Below are 12,228 nucleotides of genomic sequence, written 5' to 3' on the forward strand. Positions count from 1 at the left end.
TGACTTTTCTTGACTGGGAAACACTGATGAGAAGACCATCACTTTGTAGACTTTGAAGGATTTGTTTTTTTACCTGCGCTTTCAACATAAACAAAAACAACAACGGAAACTTTATAACAAGCGGCAGCAGCAATGCTCCTTTTCTTGAAAAGAGAGTGCTTGAATTTGTTCTGTGTGTTCGTTATCAGATTAACCTCCTACGGTGCCCAGTAGGAAAACTCTTCTTGGGCTCCTGTTGACCTTCATTGGATTTGCAGTGTATGTTACAGTCTGTCCCATTTGCAATGAGACACAAGTGAGTGGAGAGGTAAAGGAGCTGTCCACTATGAGGGCATGCTGCACGATAGGTCTTCTAACTAGTCTGAATCCTGTTACTCACTGTAGATGCCGATGCCAGGAGCTCCATTTAGCCAGCAGTATGGCCAGCCTGGGGTGCAACAGATGGGGGCAGCGGGGGTCAACGCCCAACAACTGCAGAACAAGACGGCGATTTCCAGCAACCTTCCTCAGTTCCCTGCTGATTTGAAGGGAGCTGGGAGTGTGCCAAACATGGTGAGTGTCCGTCTGTTGTTTAAAAAAATAATAAACGAGGGTAAACGTCCCAGGCTTTAGTTTAAAGTTAGTTTCTGTCCTTGCTGCTACACATTAAATTCTGATTTTAGCTTTTTTACTCTGACACAACTTACTGAGCCCTTCCTGAACTTGTACCTGTTGGCCTGGTTTCAGCTTTTTTTCCACTGTCGTCTTCCTGTTGTGGAGATGAGCACCAGGAGCTAAACTTCAGCAAGTCTGTTTCAGCATACTTACAGGGAAAGTGACTCAGTCCTAGTAGAGCTGTTGCTTTTGACTGGTCAACCACAGCTGTCTGTTGTTGATCATCAAACAGATGTGACGTTGCATCTGGTTTTGTAGGTCAAGCAGGGACAGTAAAAACGGTGTTTGATAAACCGCGTGGTCTGCTTTACAATGCATTTTGTTGCACTTATGGTTATTGAGCATTTCATGTTCTCCACTGTCTTCTGCACTGCTTTGCACTTGGTTCATGGTGTTGACATCACAAAGTTTAGTTGCAGGAAGTCTCCGGGATTCGCTGTTGCCTTTAAAAAAAAAAAATACATCCAAAGGGTTTAAAGCGCACCTCTTCTAACTTGGTGCTATCCACCCACCCTAATGCGTACTCTGTGGCTAATTGGGACTTCATAGATGGATCTCTCACTACTGCTGGTACTACTGGTAAGAGAGGGAGAGAAACACAACAGGAAGTTTATTTCATGCTTCCAGCATGATGGCACAGTAGCATAAGTTTGTTCTCATTGAGTAATGTATGTTAGTCAAGCCTTATTACTGACCATAAGTGGACAGCAACCAGGATAAGAGGTTAAACTGTTTGAAATGGTATTTGGAGGGTTCTTTGTTTTTAAACATCTTTGTAGATCTTACAGTCTTATAAGATTTTTGGCAGTGTTGGCATGGTAGTGTGTGAGGTCGGGGATGGAGGATGGAACAAAATTTGTTTTCTTTAAAGTATTTAGTGTTGGAAATAAATCAACTGTTGTCCAAATTTAGTGAAGACTTGAGAAAGAAAGGATGACTTTTGCTTTAACTTTGGAGGCATTAAAGACTGAAAAAAGCATTGGGTGTTGAATTTTCCACTCACAGCATGCCTTAAAGTAAATCTTCTGTAGCATTTTAATAACCTTAATTAGCTTGAGACTATTAATTGGCCCGTTGAAGTTGAGTTGTTTTGATGTAGCGAATGCCAGCTCTAACAGTTTGGATACAACTCTAGTTTTAATGTTATTTTGATGGACTTCTTTTTTTTAATCCACTTGTGTATAATGTTTCACTTATCTGAGTATCCATTTAACATTAACAGTCGTTACCACTTTTTCCTGTCATTACACTGTATGTTGTCTTTGCTGTTAATGCAGTGTTATACGTGACATACATGACCGACAGTTGCGATGGTGTGTGGGAGCGCATGTGCCCGCACACACGTTCATACCAGCGCAATGGCACTCTTCCAGTTGAGTGTAGATGTGGGTACGAGCTACAGTGATCATTCACTTACAAACAAGAGAAAACAGACAGGGCATTTCTTTGTTTTGTTTTTTTTTGTTTTTTTAGTTGGGAGTTTAATGTAGCTGTGCACTAGCAGAGATGGTAGGTTAACTCTTGTGTATTTGTTGGTGAAAGAGAGTATGTGTGTGAGGAGGGTTTGCAGTGTGGTGGGGAGATGGATGCGCTAGTTTTTACGTGTGTAAAAACAGATTAAAGTTGGAGGAATTATATCAGTGGGGGGAAAAACTGAAAAGAATGGACCCCGGCAGAGGACTTATTATTGTTTTAATCGTTCTGTCCCCTCATGGTAAGTAAATTGTTTTTGTGTGTATGTGGTTAATGCTGGAAATGGGAAATTGTTTCACTTTCTCTCTCTCTGTCCGTCTGGTTCTCTCTGAACACGCTAATGTCTGCGACGGAAATATGTAAGCAGAGGCAGACATATTTGTCCCTAAAGTTTTGTCACTGTTTTGCATTTTCCCTCGTCGTCATTCCAACATTTTGTCGTCTCCTTCCAGGAATTTGCTAATATCTGTGATTCCTTACAGTGGGGGCAATAATTATTTGATCCCCTGCTGAATTTGCAGCTTTGCTCACTTATTAGAAATAAATGTCTCAAATTTTTAGGTAGTTTTATTTTAAATCGAGAAAGAATATCAATTGAAGTCCCAAAAAATGTGACACACAAGTTATAATTTTGTTTGCAGTCAGTGAGTATTTGATCGCCAAGCAAAATTTGGAGAATGTGGGAAAACCCTTGCTGGCAAACACATTGGGAAGATGTTTTTGTAGTTGGACACATCTCTTGTACTCTGGTTCACTCTTCTCTACAGAAACTTTCTAAATCCTTTAGGTTTCTTAGCTGCCACTTGGCAACTCAAAGCGTCAGCTGCCTCCACAGATTTTCTGTAAGATTGAGCTCTGGAGACTGGCTAGGCCACTGCATGTTCTTGTAGTTGGTCACCAGGTTTGGACACATCTCAGGAGGGAATGTTCTTCTTCTTTAGCCCCTCCTTTTTGCCTTGGCAGTATGCTTTGGGTCATTGGTCGTGAATGGGTCTTCTAAGGTTACAATCTTCAGTCTTCTGGCTGTGGGAAGCTTCTCAGTAAAGATTTTATGGTATATGCCCCACTCATTGGCCGCTCAGTGTGGTAAAGTTGTCCTGTAAACTTAGCAGAAACACAGCCTCAAAGCACAATGTTTCCACCTTCATCCCTGACTGTGGAGAGGTGTTCATTGGGTCATACTTAGCATTTCTCTTCCTTCAAACATGACAGGTCAAGCTAGCAAATTTAACACGGGCTTGTACATGTGCCTTCTTGAGCAGGTTGTCTTTGAAGGTGCTGATTACAGTTTGATTGATTACAGCATAGTGCGTTGCTAATGGTGTAATGCTTGGTGACTGTGGTTCCAACTGCCTTTAGATGATTGACAAGCTCCTCTGTAATTTTGGGCTGATCCACCATATTTTCTCATCATCATCCTCAATCCATGAGGCAAGATCTTGCATGGAGCTCCTTAACGAGTACGAAGATTTATTTTTCTTCCATTTCTGAGTAATCTCACCAAGCTGCTTCTTGATGGGTCTTGCAGCTCATTGCAGCCTAGTGCAGGTCGACAGTCTTGTCTCTGACATTCTTTGACACTCTTTGGCCTTGTCCATGGGGGTGCAGACGATAGATTGGAAAAAACAATTCTGTAGAAATCTGCGTTTCATACACTCAAGTTGCAGTCAGGGTATCTGCAAAAGACTGATTGTAAAGGATCAAATACTTATTTCACTCAATTCCTCTCAGCAAAACCCACAGGGCCCCCAGCACCAGCAGATGCACATTTCTAGGTTTTATGCAATGTGTTTTTCTGGATTTTTTCCCCCGTTAATATGCCCTTTCTCTCCATTAAAACTGGAGGCTGTTCAGTTTTTTCTAAGTGAACAAACTTATAAATTCAGCCGGGAATAAAATTTCCCCCATTATATATTGAGACTGTGATGATTATTTATCATATTGAGGTGAAAGTTGTTGTTCTTGTACTGACAAATGTAAAAAAAACCCTGCAATTAAAAAGTAGCCAGAAATGCATACTGGGCTGCAATGACATTATGTGTAGTTGCATTTCCAGGGAGGTGCACATCAAGTTACCCCGTAGATCACGTTGTGGGGTTTCATACCTATGATAAAGACTTAAATCTAAGGCCAAACAAATATGCATAGCTTCAGTCAGGGGAACAATATTTTTCAATATGATATGATAATAGCAATATGATCATTCATATATCCACATTTAAGTTTTTGCCTCCCGGGGTTTCACATCTGTGTCTGGTTTGCACCTCTGTGCGTATCACTAACTTGTATGCGTATTGTGTGTTTATCACAGATGCCGCAACAGGTAGCATCAATGGTTCCTGCTCCCGGTGGTGTGTCCGCAGGCCCAACGGCCGACCCTGAGAAGCGAAAACTCATTCAGCAGCAGCTGGTCCTGCTGCTGCATGCACACAAGTGCCAGCGGCGGGAGCAGGCCAACGGGGAGGTGAGGACCTGCACCCTGCCCCACTGCCGCACCATGAAGAACGTACTCAACCATATGACCCACTGCCAGGCTGGCAAAGCCTGCCACGGTGAGTGAAAGTGATGAGTTTTTAGAGACTGAATTAAAAAATAAATAAAGAGAAGCCTTGGATCTACCCATATGAGCTTTTATGTGACCGTGTTCTTCTAATTTGGTATTTTATCTGCTAACTGCTGCTAATAATCTCATAAAAACGAGATTCAGCTTCTAACAGATGGGTTTACTGTGCCATGTGTTTGCAGCCATAATTAGAGCCTGTGATGTGGGCCTGATGCCATTTCATTTAGCATCTAAACAAAATGGCACCGGGCGTCGATGTCTTGCAAGTTTCATCCAAACGACAATAAACACCTGTTTCTTCAGACTCACACATATACCATCACCACAATAGTTTTGAGTGAAATTTCAAAAAACAAAAAATATCCATGAAATTTGCCTTTTTGAAAGGCATTATGAAGAAATTACTGACTTTAAATTTTAAAATTTGGCTTTAAAATAAAATGCTGAGGATGACTATTGTGTCACTTTTTGATTTATTGCTTAAATGGAGACAGTCCAATTGTTTCATTAACCAAGCCTCGGTGATTGACATTACCCAACAAAAGTTGAATCTTAAGTTACAAACAAGTTTCTCCTACAGTTTGGTCCATGTCTGTTAGTCAGTAGCTTCACTCTGACAGTTGTTGGTAGTGATGAGGGCATCCAAGAGTTATAGACTTGGAAATTTGACATTTTATATATAAATATAAATTTTATAAATATTATCCTATTTTTTTCTCCATTTAACCAGCACCTGTTCTTCACTGTAGTGTGTAGATATTGGGGTTTGATAGTCTTGTGATTTTTGCCAGATACTCCTGAATTAACTGTCACCATCACCTCACTCGATTTTTCCTATTTGTGCTTTATTTTTCTCCAGTTGCACACTGTGCATCATCCAGACAGATCATTTCCCACTGGAAGAACTGTACGCGGCACGACTGTCCGGTGTGCCTGCCTTTGAAAAATGCAAGTGACAAAAGGAATCAGCAGCGTAAGTAACTTCAGCAGCTCCATAATTTTAATCGTAATTATTCATTAAACCCATATGAAAAACCCCCACATGGATTATAAAGAAGATATCTGAAATGCAGGTAACTTTTCAGTAAAGCAGTCATTACTCTGGGATAAGCCTCATGTTTGTGGTATAAAGTGGTGCCACCTGCAGGTTGTGTTTCACTGCCACTTCTCTACTGGCTCGCAGACTGTGAGGGCTCGAGCTGCGAGAGGATTCCTCTAGAAATACTGGGCCTGTAATGTGACACCCAGGGGAGGGGCTCAGTGGCGCTTTTAACACTGGGGGCAGGTTCTTGGGACAGCATGCTCTCTAATTGGTTAAAAAGCCCTATGACAGATTTAAATCCCCCACAGAGGCAGCATGCTCCCTGTCAGCTATCAACACAGCAGGGAGCAGCACAGGGATGTCAAAGTCCCAAAAAGACTATTTGTAGGGAATCTTTTTTAAAATTTTCACATTAAAAAAACCCACGTTTTTCATTTTTATGTTTAAAATTGTTATAGTCGTATACTAATCTTATTTTTTTATAGCAATTTATAGGCTGACATTATTAATACAGGAGAGCATAGAAGCATAAAAGAACACCTGAAGCCGCATTTACTCCTCAGTTATTGCAGGCTATTACTTGAGTTAATTCTTTAATATTAATATTTATAATGCAAAACCACTTATCATCCTGTTTTCTCCCTACAGCTACGCTAAGTTCATCTGGAGCCAGTCTACAAAATGCCATGAATACAGTTGGACCTGGCCAGCCCAGTGCAACAGCCATCAGCAGCGCTGCAACACAAATTGACCCCAGCTCCATGCAGAGGGCCTATGAAGCCCTGGGCCTGCCATATGGGAACCAGTCTCCTGCTCAGGTGCAGGGCCAGGGTCCATCTCAGCAAAACCCACAGGGCCCCCAGCACCAGCAGATGCGAAATATGAACCCGTTAGGTATGGAATAAAACGAAATGCCAGTTTAGAAGTTTGTGTATAGTTGCTTCTGTGTCAGTTTTTCATAAATTCTTCTGTGTGTTTACCAGGCTCTAATCAGATGAATCAGATGGCAGGAAGCATGGGTACCCCCTCCTCAAACCAGACTGGCATGCACTCTGATTCCTCGTTGTCTGCGCTTAGCAGGTAAGACTTTTCATTCCTTCTGCATCACTTGAAACGAGGTCTACTGTACTGCCCTTCCCAAAATAAATTTATGCCTCTCAAGTCAGTCATAAATATGTGTTCTCAGTCTCTTCGGTAATTTTTTTTTATTTTAAAGAAGATAATTTTTCAATGTTATTTACAAATTATGTTCAAATTGCGTCCGTCGTACAGTCAGCTGATGCCAGATGGGTCAGTAGTAGGAGGCATGGGAAACCTCCCCGCTGCCACCCCTCTGTCTGCCACAGGGCTAAGGAAGGCCTGGCATGAACATGTTACTCAGGACCTGCGCACCCATTTGGTGCATAAACTGTAAGTGCAACAATAAAACAGCTGGGTTTGTAGATAGATGAGTTCTCATATGGTACAACAGGTTATATTTGCTTATTTTATTTCATTTTTTTCATCAGAGTACAAGCCATATTCCCAACCCCAGACCCAGCAGCACTGAAGGACCGACGCATGGAGAACCTGGTGGCTTATGCACGCAAGGTTGAGGGTGACATGTATGAGTCGGCTAACAGCAGGGTAACTTGATAAAGCATCTTCACACTATTCCACCTTCATCCTTTTTGGATATCTTTAAAGCTCTTTGTGCAGCTATCCTTGGCGACTGAGATAAAATAATTTTTAAAATATCTCTCCCCCCCCCCCCCCCCTTTTTTTTTTTTTTTTTTTTGCCTCCTCACTAGGATGAGTACTACCACTTCCTGGCAGAAAAAATTTACAAGATACAAAAGGAACTGGAGGAGAAAAGGCGCTCCCGGCTTCAGAATCAGCCTAGCATGGGACCAGCTGGGCCACAGCAGCCTCAGCCCAACCCCATGGGCCCAGGACAAGCCATTCGACCTCCTAGTTAGTAACTTAAATTCTTAATCAGCCGTTGACTGTCCTAAGTTGACAGTACCTAAATACCTTGTTATAATTACTTTAATGTTTCACAAAATCTCTGTTTTTATCTGAAAGCATCTTTTAAAAGAACCTCGACTTCTCCTGTCTTCTCAGATGGACCTACACAGATGCCTAACATGCAAAATCAGATGATGCCCCGCATACCACAAGGTATGTGTTCATCTTCTGGTTTTTGTTTTGTTTTTTTGGGGGGAGGGTAGCACTTGAATTTGCATCTTTTATTTCTAACATGCTCTAGTGGTTTGTCTGTTGAATGCCACTTTTATTTGTTTAATTCGTCCACACCTGTTAAATTGCTCTGATACGGGATATCAAATTGATCTGGTTAAGTCTCCCTCATATCCCATTTGGTTATGCATTATTAAATTATATTAATTCCCAAGGATCTTAACAAGATATGTACTTGTCCCCACAGGAATGAATCAGTTTAACCCAATGGCAGTGCAGAATACACAGATGCCTCAGGCACCCATGGGAGCAAGGACTCCCTCCCCCAGGAACCATCCACAGCAGATGAACATGAACTCCATGCCAGCGGTTAGATACACTCCTTTGTTTGTTTGTTTTTTGTGTGTTTTGTTTTTCTTTCCCTTTTCTCTTGCCTTAAAGCAGTTATTTTTCTCTGAGCTCATTGCTTGCTCCCTTAAATTTCTTTTCCCTCTTCTTGACCGTGAAATACACGAGTCTTTAACTGTATATTTAGTTAATGCTCTGTTACTATTGTCACATGGAAGCATCAATACGAAATGTGTTTCCTGTAGTTCACACAGATCTTGATTCATTTATGAACCAGCTGCTAATGAATAATCTGTACTGAAACTGCTGCCCAGGCCTGGGCTTACAGCCGTCCCAGGTGTAGTTTGCGTCTGTATTCTTCTTTGAGTCAGCAGAGGCTGTTAAGTTTACACCACAACACCTTCAGAAAAATAGCAGGATGCCCTTGTGGTAGCTTGCATGTTGGTAGCATTTCCTTTAGAAACAAATGATTTTACCTGGCAGACACCTTCATAATAGGTGTTGTCTGTTGTTTTGATTTATCTATTTGATCTCTTTGACTTTACAGATGGGAATGTCTCCGTCAAGGATGCCTCAGACTCAAGGAATTATGGGTAGTCATGCTAATAACATGGTATCTCAGCCAGCCAACCAAGGCCAGTTCCTGCAACAGGGCCAGTTTCCTGTAAGTGTGAGTGGAGCAATGAATGTGAATATAGGTTTGGGACCTGCCATGTCACAGGCTAGTGTCACACAGGTGAGAAAGATGCTGAGGTTTTTTCTTAATTCTCCTAGTCTTTTTATTGCACATTGCTTGTTTCTTTTTAAATATATAATCTTTTGTGTGTGACTTTGGTGTCACACGCTTTGTAAATGGTTGGTAATGTTATTCTAATAGTGCGCACACCTTTGTTCCAACAGCCACAAAACTCTAACCTCCCTCTGAATGCACTGAGCTCCATTGGCTCTCAGCTGCCCTGCGGCCCTACAGCTCAGCCTGCCCTGGGTACCACCCCTCCACCCAGTGCCTCTGCCACCCAGCAGCAGCCGCCGCCACCACCACCGCAGCCACAGCCACACCATACTCCCACCCACTCCCAGATGCTTCCACAGCCCTCCACTCCCGTGTCCACGGGTGGGCCCTCCTCCACCCCAACCCACATACCTAGTGGCCTCCCTCGTCCCCCCTCAGCCTTGGGGACACCACCTGACCCTTCTCACCCTCTCACACCCCTGCAGCCCCAACCTGAGCCCTCCAGCCAGATGCAGCAGCCCACCTCTGTGCAGGCACAGCACCCCAGCACGCCGGTGAGATACTAGTTTTTCCCTGAAAAGCTACCACAGCTCTTGAATTGCTTATGCCTTTTTCACTTTCCTTTAAAGCACCATCCAAGTGTTTTAACCAAACAATATTTCAGATTTTATTTAATAAAATTTAGCTGTCAATATTTTAATCGCAGGAGGGGAAAAAGTTTTTTTTCTTATAAATCAGAATTATTTTTTAAAAACTGGCAGCACTAAACAGTTTCTGTTTCTGCTTTAAGTTGTCCCATCAAACAGCAGCAAGCATAGATAACAGAGTGCCTACCCCAGGCTCTGTGGCTGAACTGAGTTCCCAGCAGGCCCTGCCTGACATGAGCAGCACTGAAGCCAAAAGTGAAGTAAAAGATGAAGAAGACAACAGCAGTTCTCTGAAGACGCAGAATGATGTAAAAATGGAGGTATGTGCAAACTTTTTCCACCACAAATAAACCAGTTCTGTCAGTAAATCTGTCTTGTGGGATTTTAGTAACTTAATCTAAGGCGTTATGCTTCCATGGGTGTCAAGTGCTTGATGGTTTGCTGCCTTATCAGTGTTGGATAGATGGTTAACAATCATTGTGTTCATATATAAGCAGGAGGAAGAAACCAAACCCCCAGTGGTGAAGAAAGAGGAGCCAGATGCAGCAGAACCAAAGCAGGAACCAATGGAAACTGAGGAAAAGAAGCCAGAAGTGAAGACAGAACCCAAAGAAGAGGAGGAAAGTGGGGCCAACAGCACGTCAACTACCACCGCTCAGAGCCGCAAAAAAAGTAATGTTTCTATATTTAGATAAAGGTGTAAAAAAAAAAAAAATAGACATAGGAAATTGTTTTTTGGTATTTTTCAGCATGCTTGAACACCCAAATGCTTGCTCTTCCTTGGTAGAGTGCTCAAGTTAAAGGTGTTATACTTAAACAGCAGCACAAGGAAAATGGCCTTTTCACTCACTCACCACAACACTTTCACTAAAATATCAATGGATGCTTTTCTGTGTATATAGGAAGTACACTCTTGGCCTCAAAATCTTGTTTAGACCCTTTTAGCATAACTGTCTTTGTGCAAGAGTTTTGCGTGATTGTCCACAAGTCTCATCAGACAGGTGAAAAGCTACATGTTGGCTAGCTGTAAATGTTCTATTGTTGAGGGTTGTTTTGCATAGACTATTTAAAATCACTCCACAACATTTCAAAGGAAATAGCCTATCTTTCACAAAAATAGTTGAGCTGTGAGCTGCCCAGCTCACAGGGGCAGGTCGCTGGCCTCAAACCACAAGATTTTCTTCCATCATACTTAACAGGTGGTCTAAGACGCTTCCTCTGAAAAGCCATTTTTGGTCAGAGCCTAACGACTGCTTTTGTGTTGTATTTGTTTGTCCAGAGCATGCTCTTGTCAAAAGCCCTTTCTTTTGTATTCACTGGCAGACTGTAGTTTTGCTTTAATGCTTTAATAGGACGACAAAGAATTTTCTGGCATGTCTCCTGTACATGTTAAACGTATGTGATCACTAATGGCTGATGCAATCTGGTTCTTATAGTGGAATTCCAATGATCTGCTGTTTTAATTTAACAGATAAACTAGTTGTTTGAAGCCTTAGCCACTTGTAGATAATTTTCCTTATGGTGGAGCAATTTATTTATCTGTACATCTTTTTAATCCTTTGCCAGACTTAAAAGTATCTAGAGACTATTTTCTGAAGGCTTTTTAAATTCCTGGCATGATGACAGCAAACACTTCAAAAGCATAAAGAGAACTGGGCGCTGGATGTCAGAGCCAGGTTCCACTTGTCACTTCCCAAGAAGGCTGTAATCATTGACACCTAATCGTGATATCAGTGCGATTCCTTTTTTTTGTATTCGTCCCTTTTTGTCAATTTTTATCAACAGCTTTATCTACTGGCAGCGTTTTTAAAAAAAGAACAGCATTTGCCTTTCAGGCATTTTAACATGAAGTCAAATGTTTTATGGGTATTAGTATTTTGTGTGTATGTGTGTTATTTAAGTATTTAAACTAAGTCTGGAGTGGAAATCTATTGAACAAGACACAATTTTATGCCTGCATCACCAGGCAGTTAATTTGTAAACCCAGCTGCATACCACTGATCAGTACTGAGTCCATTTAGTTAAGGAATGTCACAATTATTTTATTTTTAGACATAGGTATGCTGTTTATGTGTTTTTCCTCATGGGATTATTCTTGTCTTCTCTAGTTTTCAAGCCAGAGGAACTGAGGCAAGCCCTAATGCCAACACTTGAAGCCCTCTACAAGCAAGACCCAGAGTCCCTGCCTTTTAGACAACCTGTAGATCCAATGCTGTTGGGTATCCCTGTAAGTATACTCAATGATGTGCCTTTACTCAAAGCTTCGAATTGTTATGGGTCATTTGCTCAATCCTGGAATTGCTTCTCTGCTTCTGTTCCTGTAGGACTACTTTGACATAGTAAAGAATCCCATTGACTTATCCACCATCAAGCGCAAGCTGGACACGGGTCAGTACCAGGAACCGTGGCAGTACGTGGAAGATGTGTGGCTCATGTTCAACAACGCGTGGCTGTACAATCGTAAAACATCCCGAGTCTACAAGTACTGCACCAAACTGGCAGAAGTGTTTGAAGCAGAAATCGATCCTGTCATGCAGGGTCTGGGCTACTGCTGTGGCAGGAAGGTAAAATGGCACATCCTGGATAGTCA

At 42.0% G+C, this 12,228-nt stretch overlaps 1 protein-coding gene across 4 annotated transcripts in view; it reads left to right on the plus strand.

Moving 5' to 3' along the window:
* Nucleotides 1-12,228, plus strand: part of crebbpb (CREB binding lysine acetyltransferase b) — a 40,658-nt gene that overhangs the window by 17,732 nt on the left and 10,698 nt on the right. For 2 of the 4 annotated variants that reach the window (XM_085156711.1, XM_085156713.1), the window contains exons 3-18: nucleotides 385-552; nucleotides 4,439-4,679; nucleotides 5,550-5,663; nucleotides 6,381-6,626; nucleotides 6,716-6,812; nucleotides 7,005-7,142; nucleotides 7,241-7,358; nucleotides 7,523-7,685; nucleotides 7,836-7,892; nucleotides 8,158-8,279; nucleotides 8,806-8,994; nucleotides 9,159-9,545; nucleotides 9,782-9,958; nucleotides 10,133-10,310; nucleotides 11,747-11,865; nucleotides 11,963-12,202. In XM_085156711.1, coding sequence (XP_085012837.1) covers nucleotides 385-552; nucleotides 4,439-4,679; nucleotides 5,550-5,663; nucleotides 6,381-6,626; nucleotides 6,716-6,812; nucleotides 7,005-7,142; nucleotides 7,241-7,358; nucleotides 7,523-7,685; nucleotides 7,836-7,892; nucleotides 8,158-8,279; nucleotides 8,806-8,994; nucleotides 9,159-9,545; nucleotides 9,782-9,958; nucleotides 10,133-10,310; nucleotides 11,747-11,865; nucleotides 11,963-12,202 — 2,754 coding nt within the window. The remainder of the gene's footprint in view (nucleotides 1-384; nucleotides 553-4,438; nucleotides 4,680-5,549; nucleotides 5,664-6,380; nucleotides 6,627-6,715; nucleotides 6,813-7,004; nucleotides 7,143-7,240; nucleotides 7,359-7,522; nucleotides 7,686-7,835; nucleotides 7,893-8,157; nucleotides 8,280-8,805; nucleotides 8,995-9,158; nucleotides 9,546-9,781; nucleotides 9,959-10,132; nucleotides 10,311-11,746; nucleotides 11,866-11,962; nucleotides 12,203-12,228) is intronic. The other 2 variants (XM_085156712.1, XM_085156714.1) reach the window with 2 other exon arrangements.

The sequence above is a fragment of the Neolamprologus multifasciatus genome, chromosome 4 (assembly GCF_963576455.1).
Source record: "Neolamprologus multifasciatus chromosome 4, fNeoMul1.2, whole genome shotgun sequence".
In the NCBI taxonomy this organism is placed as follows: domain Eukaryota; kingdom Metazoa; phylum Chordata; class Actinopteri; order Cichliformes; family Cichlidae; genus Neolamprologus; species Neolamprologus multifasciatus.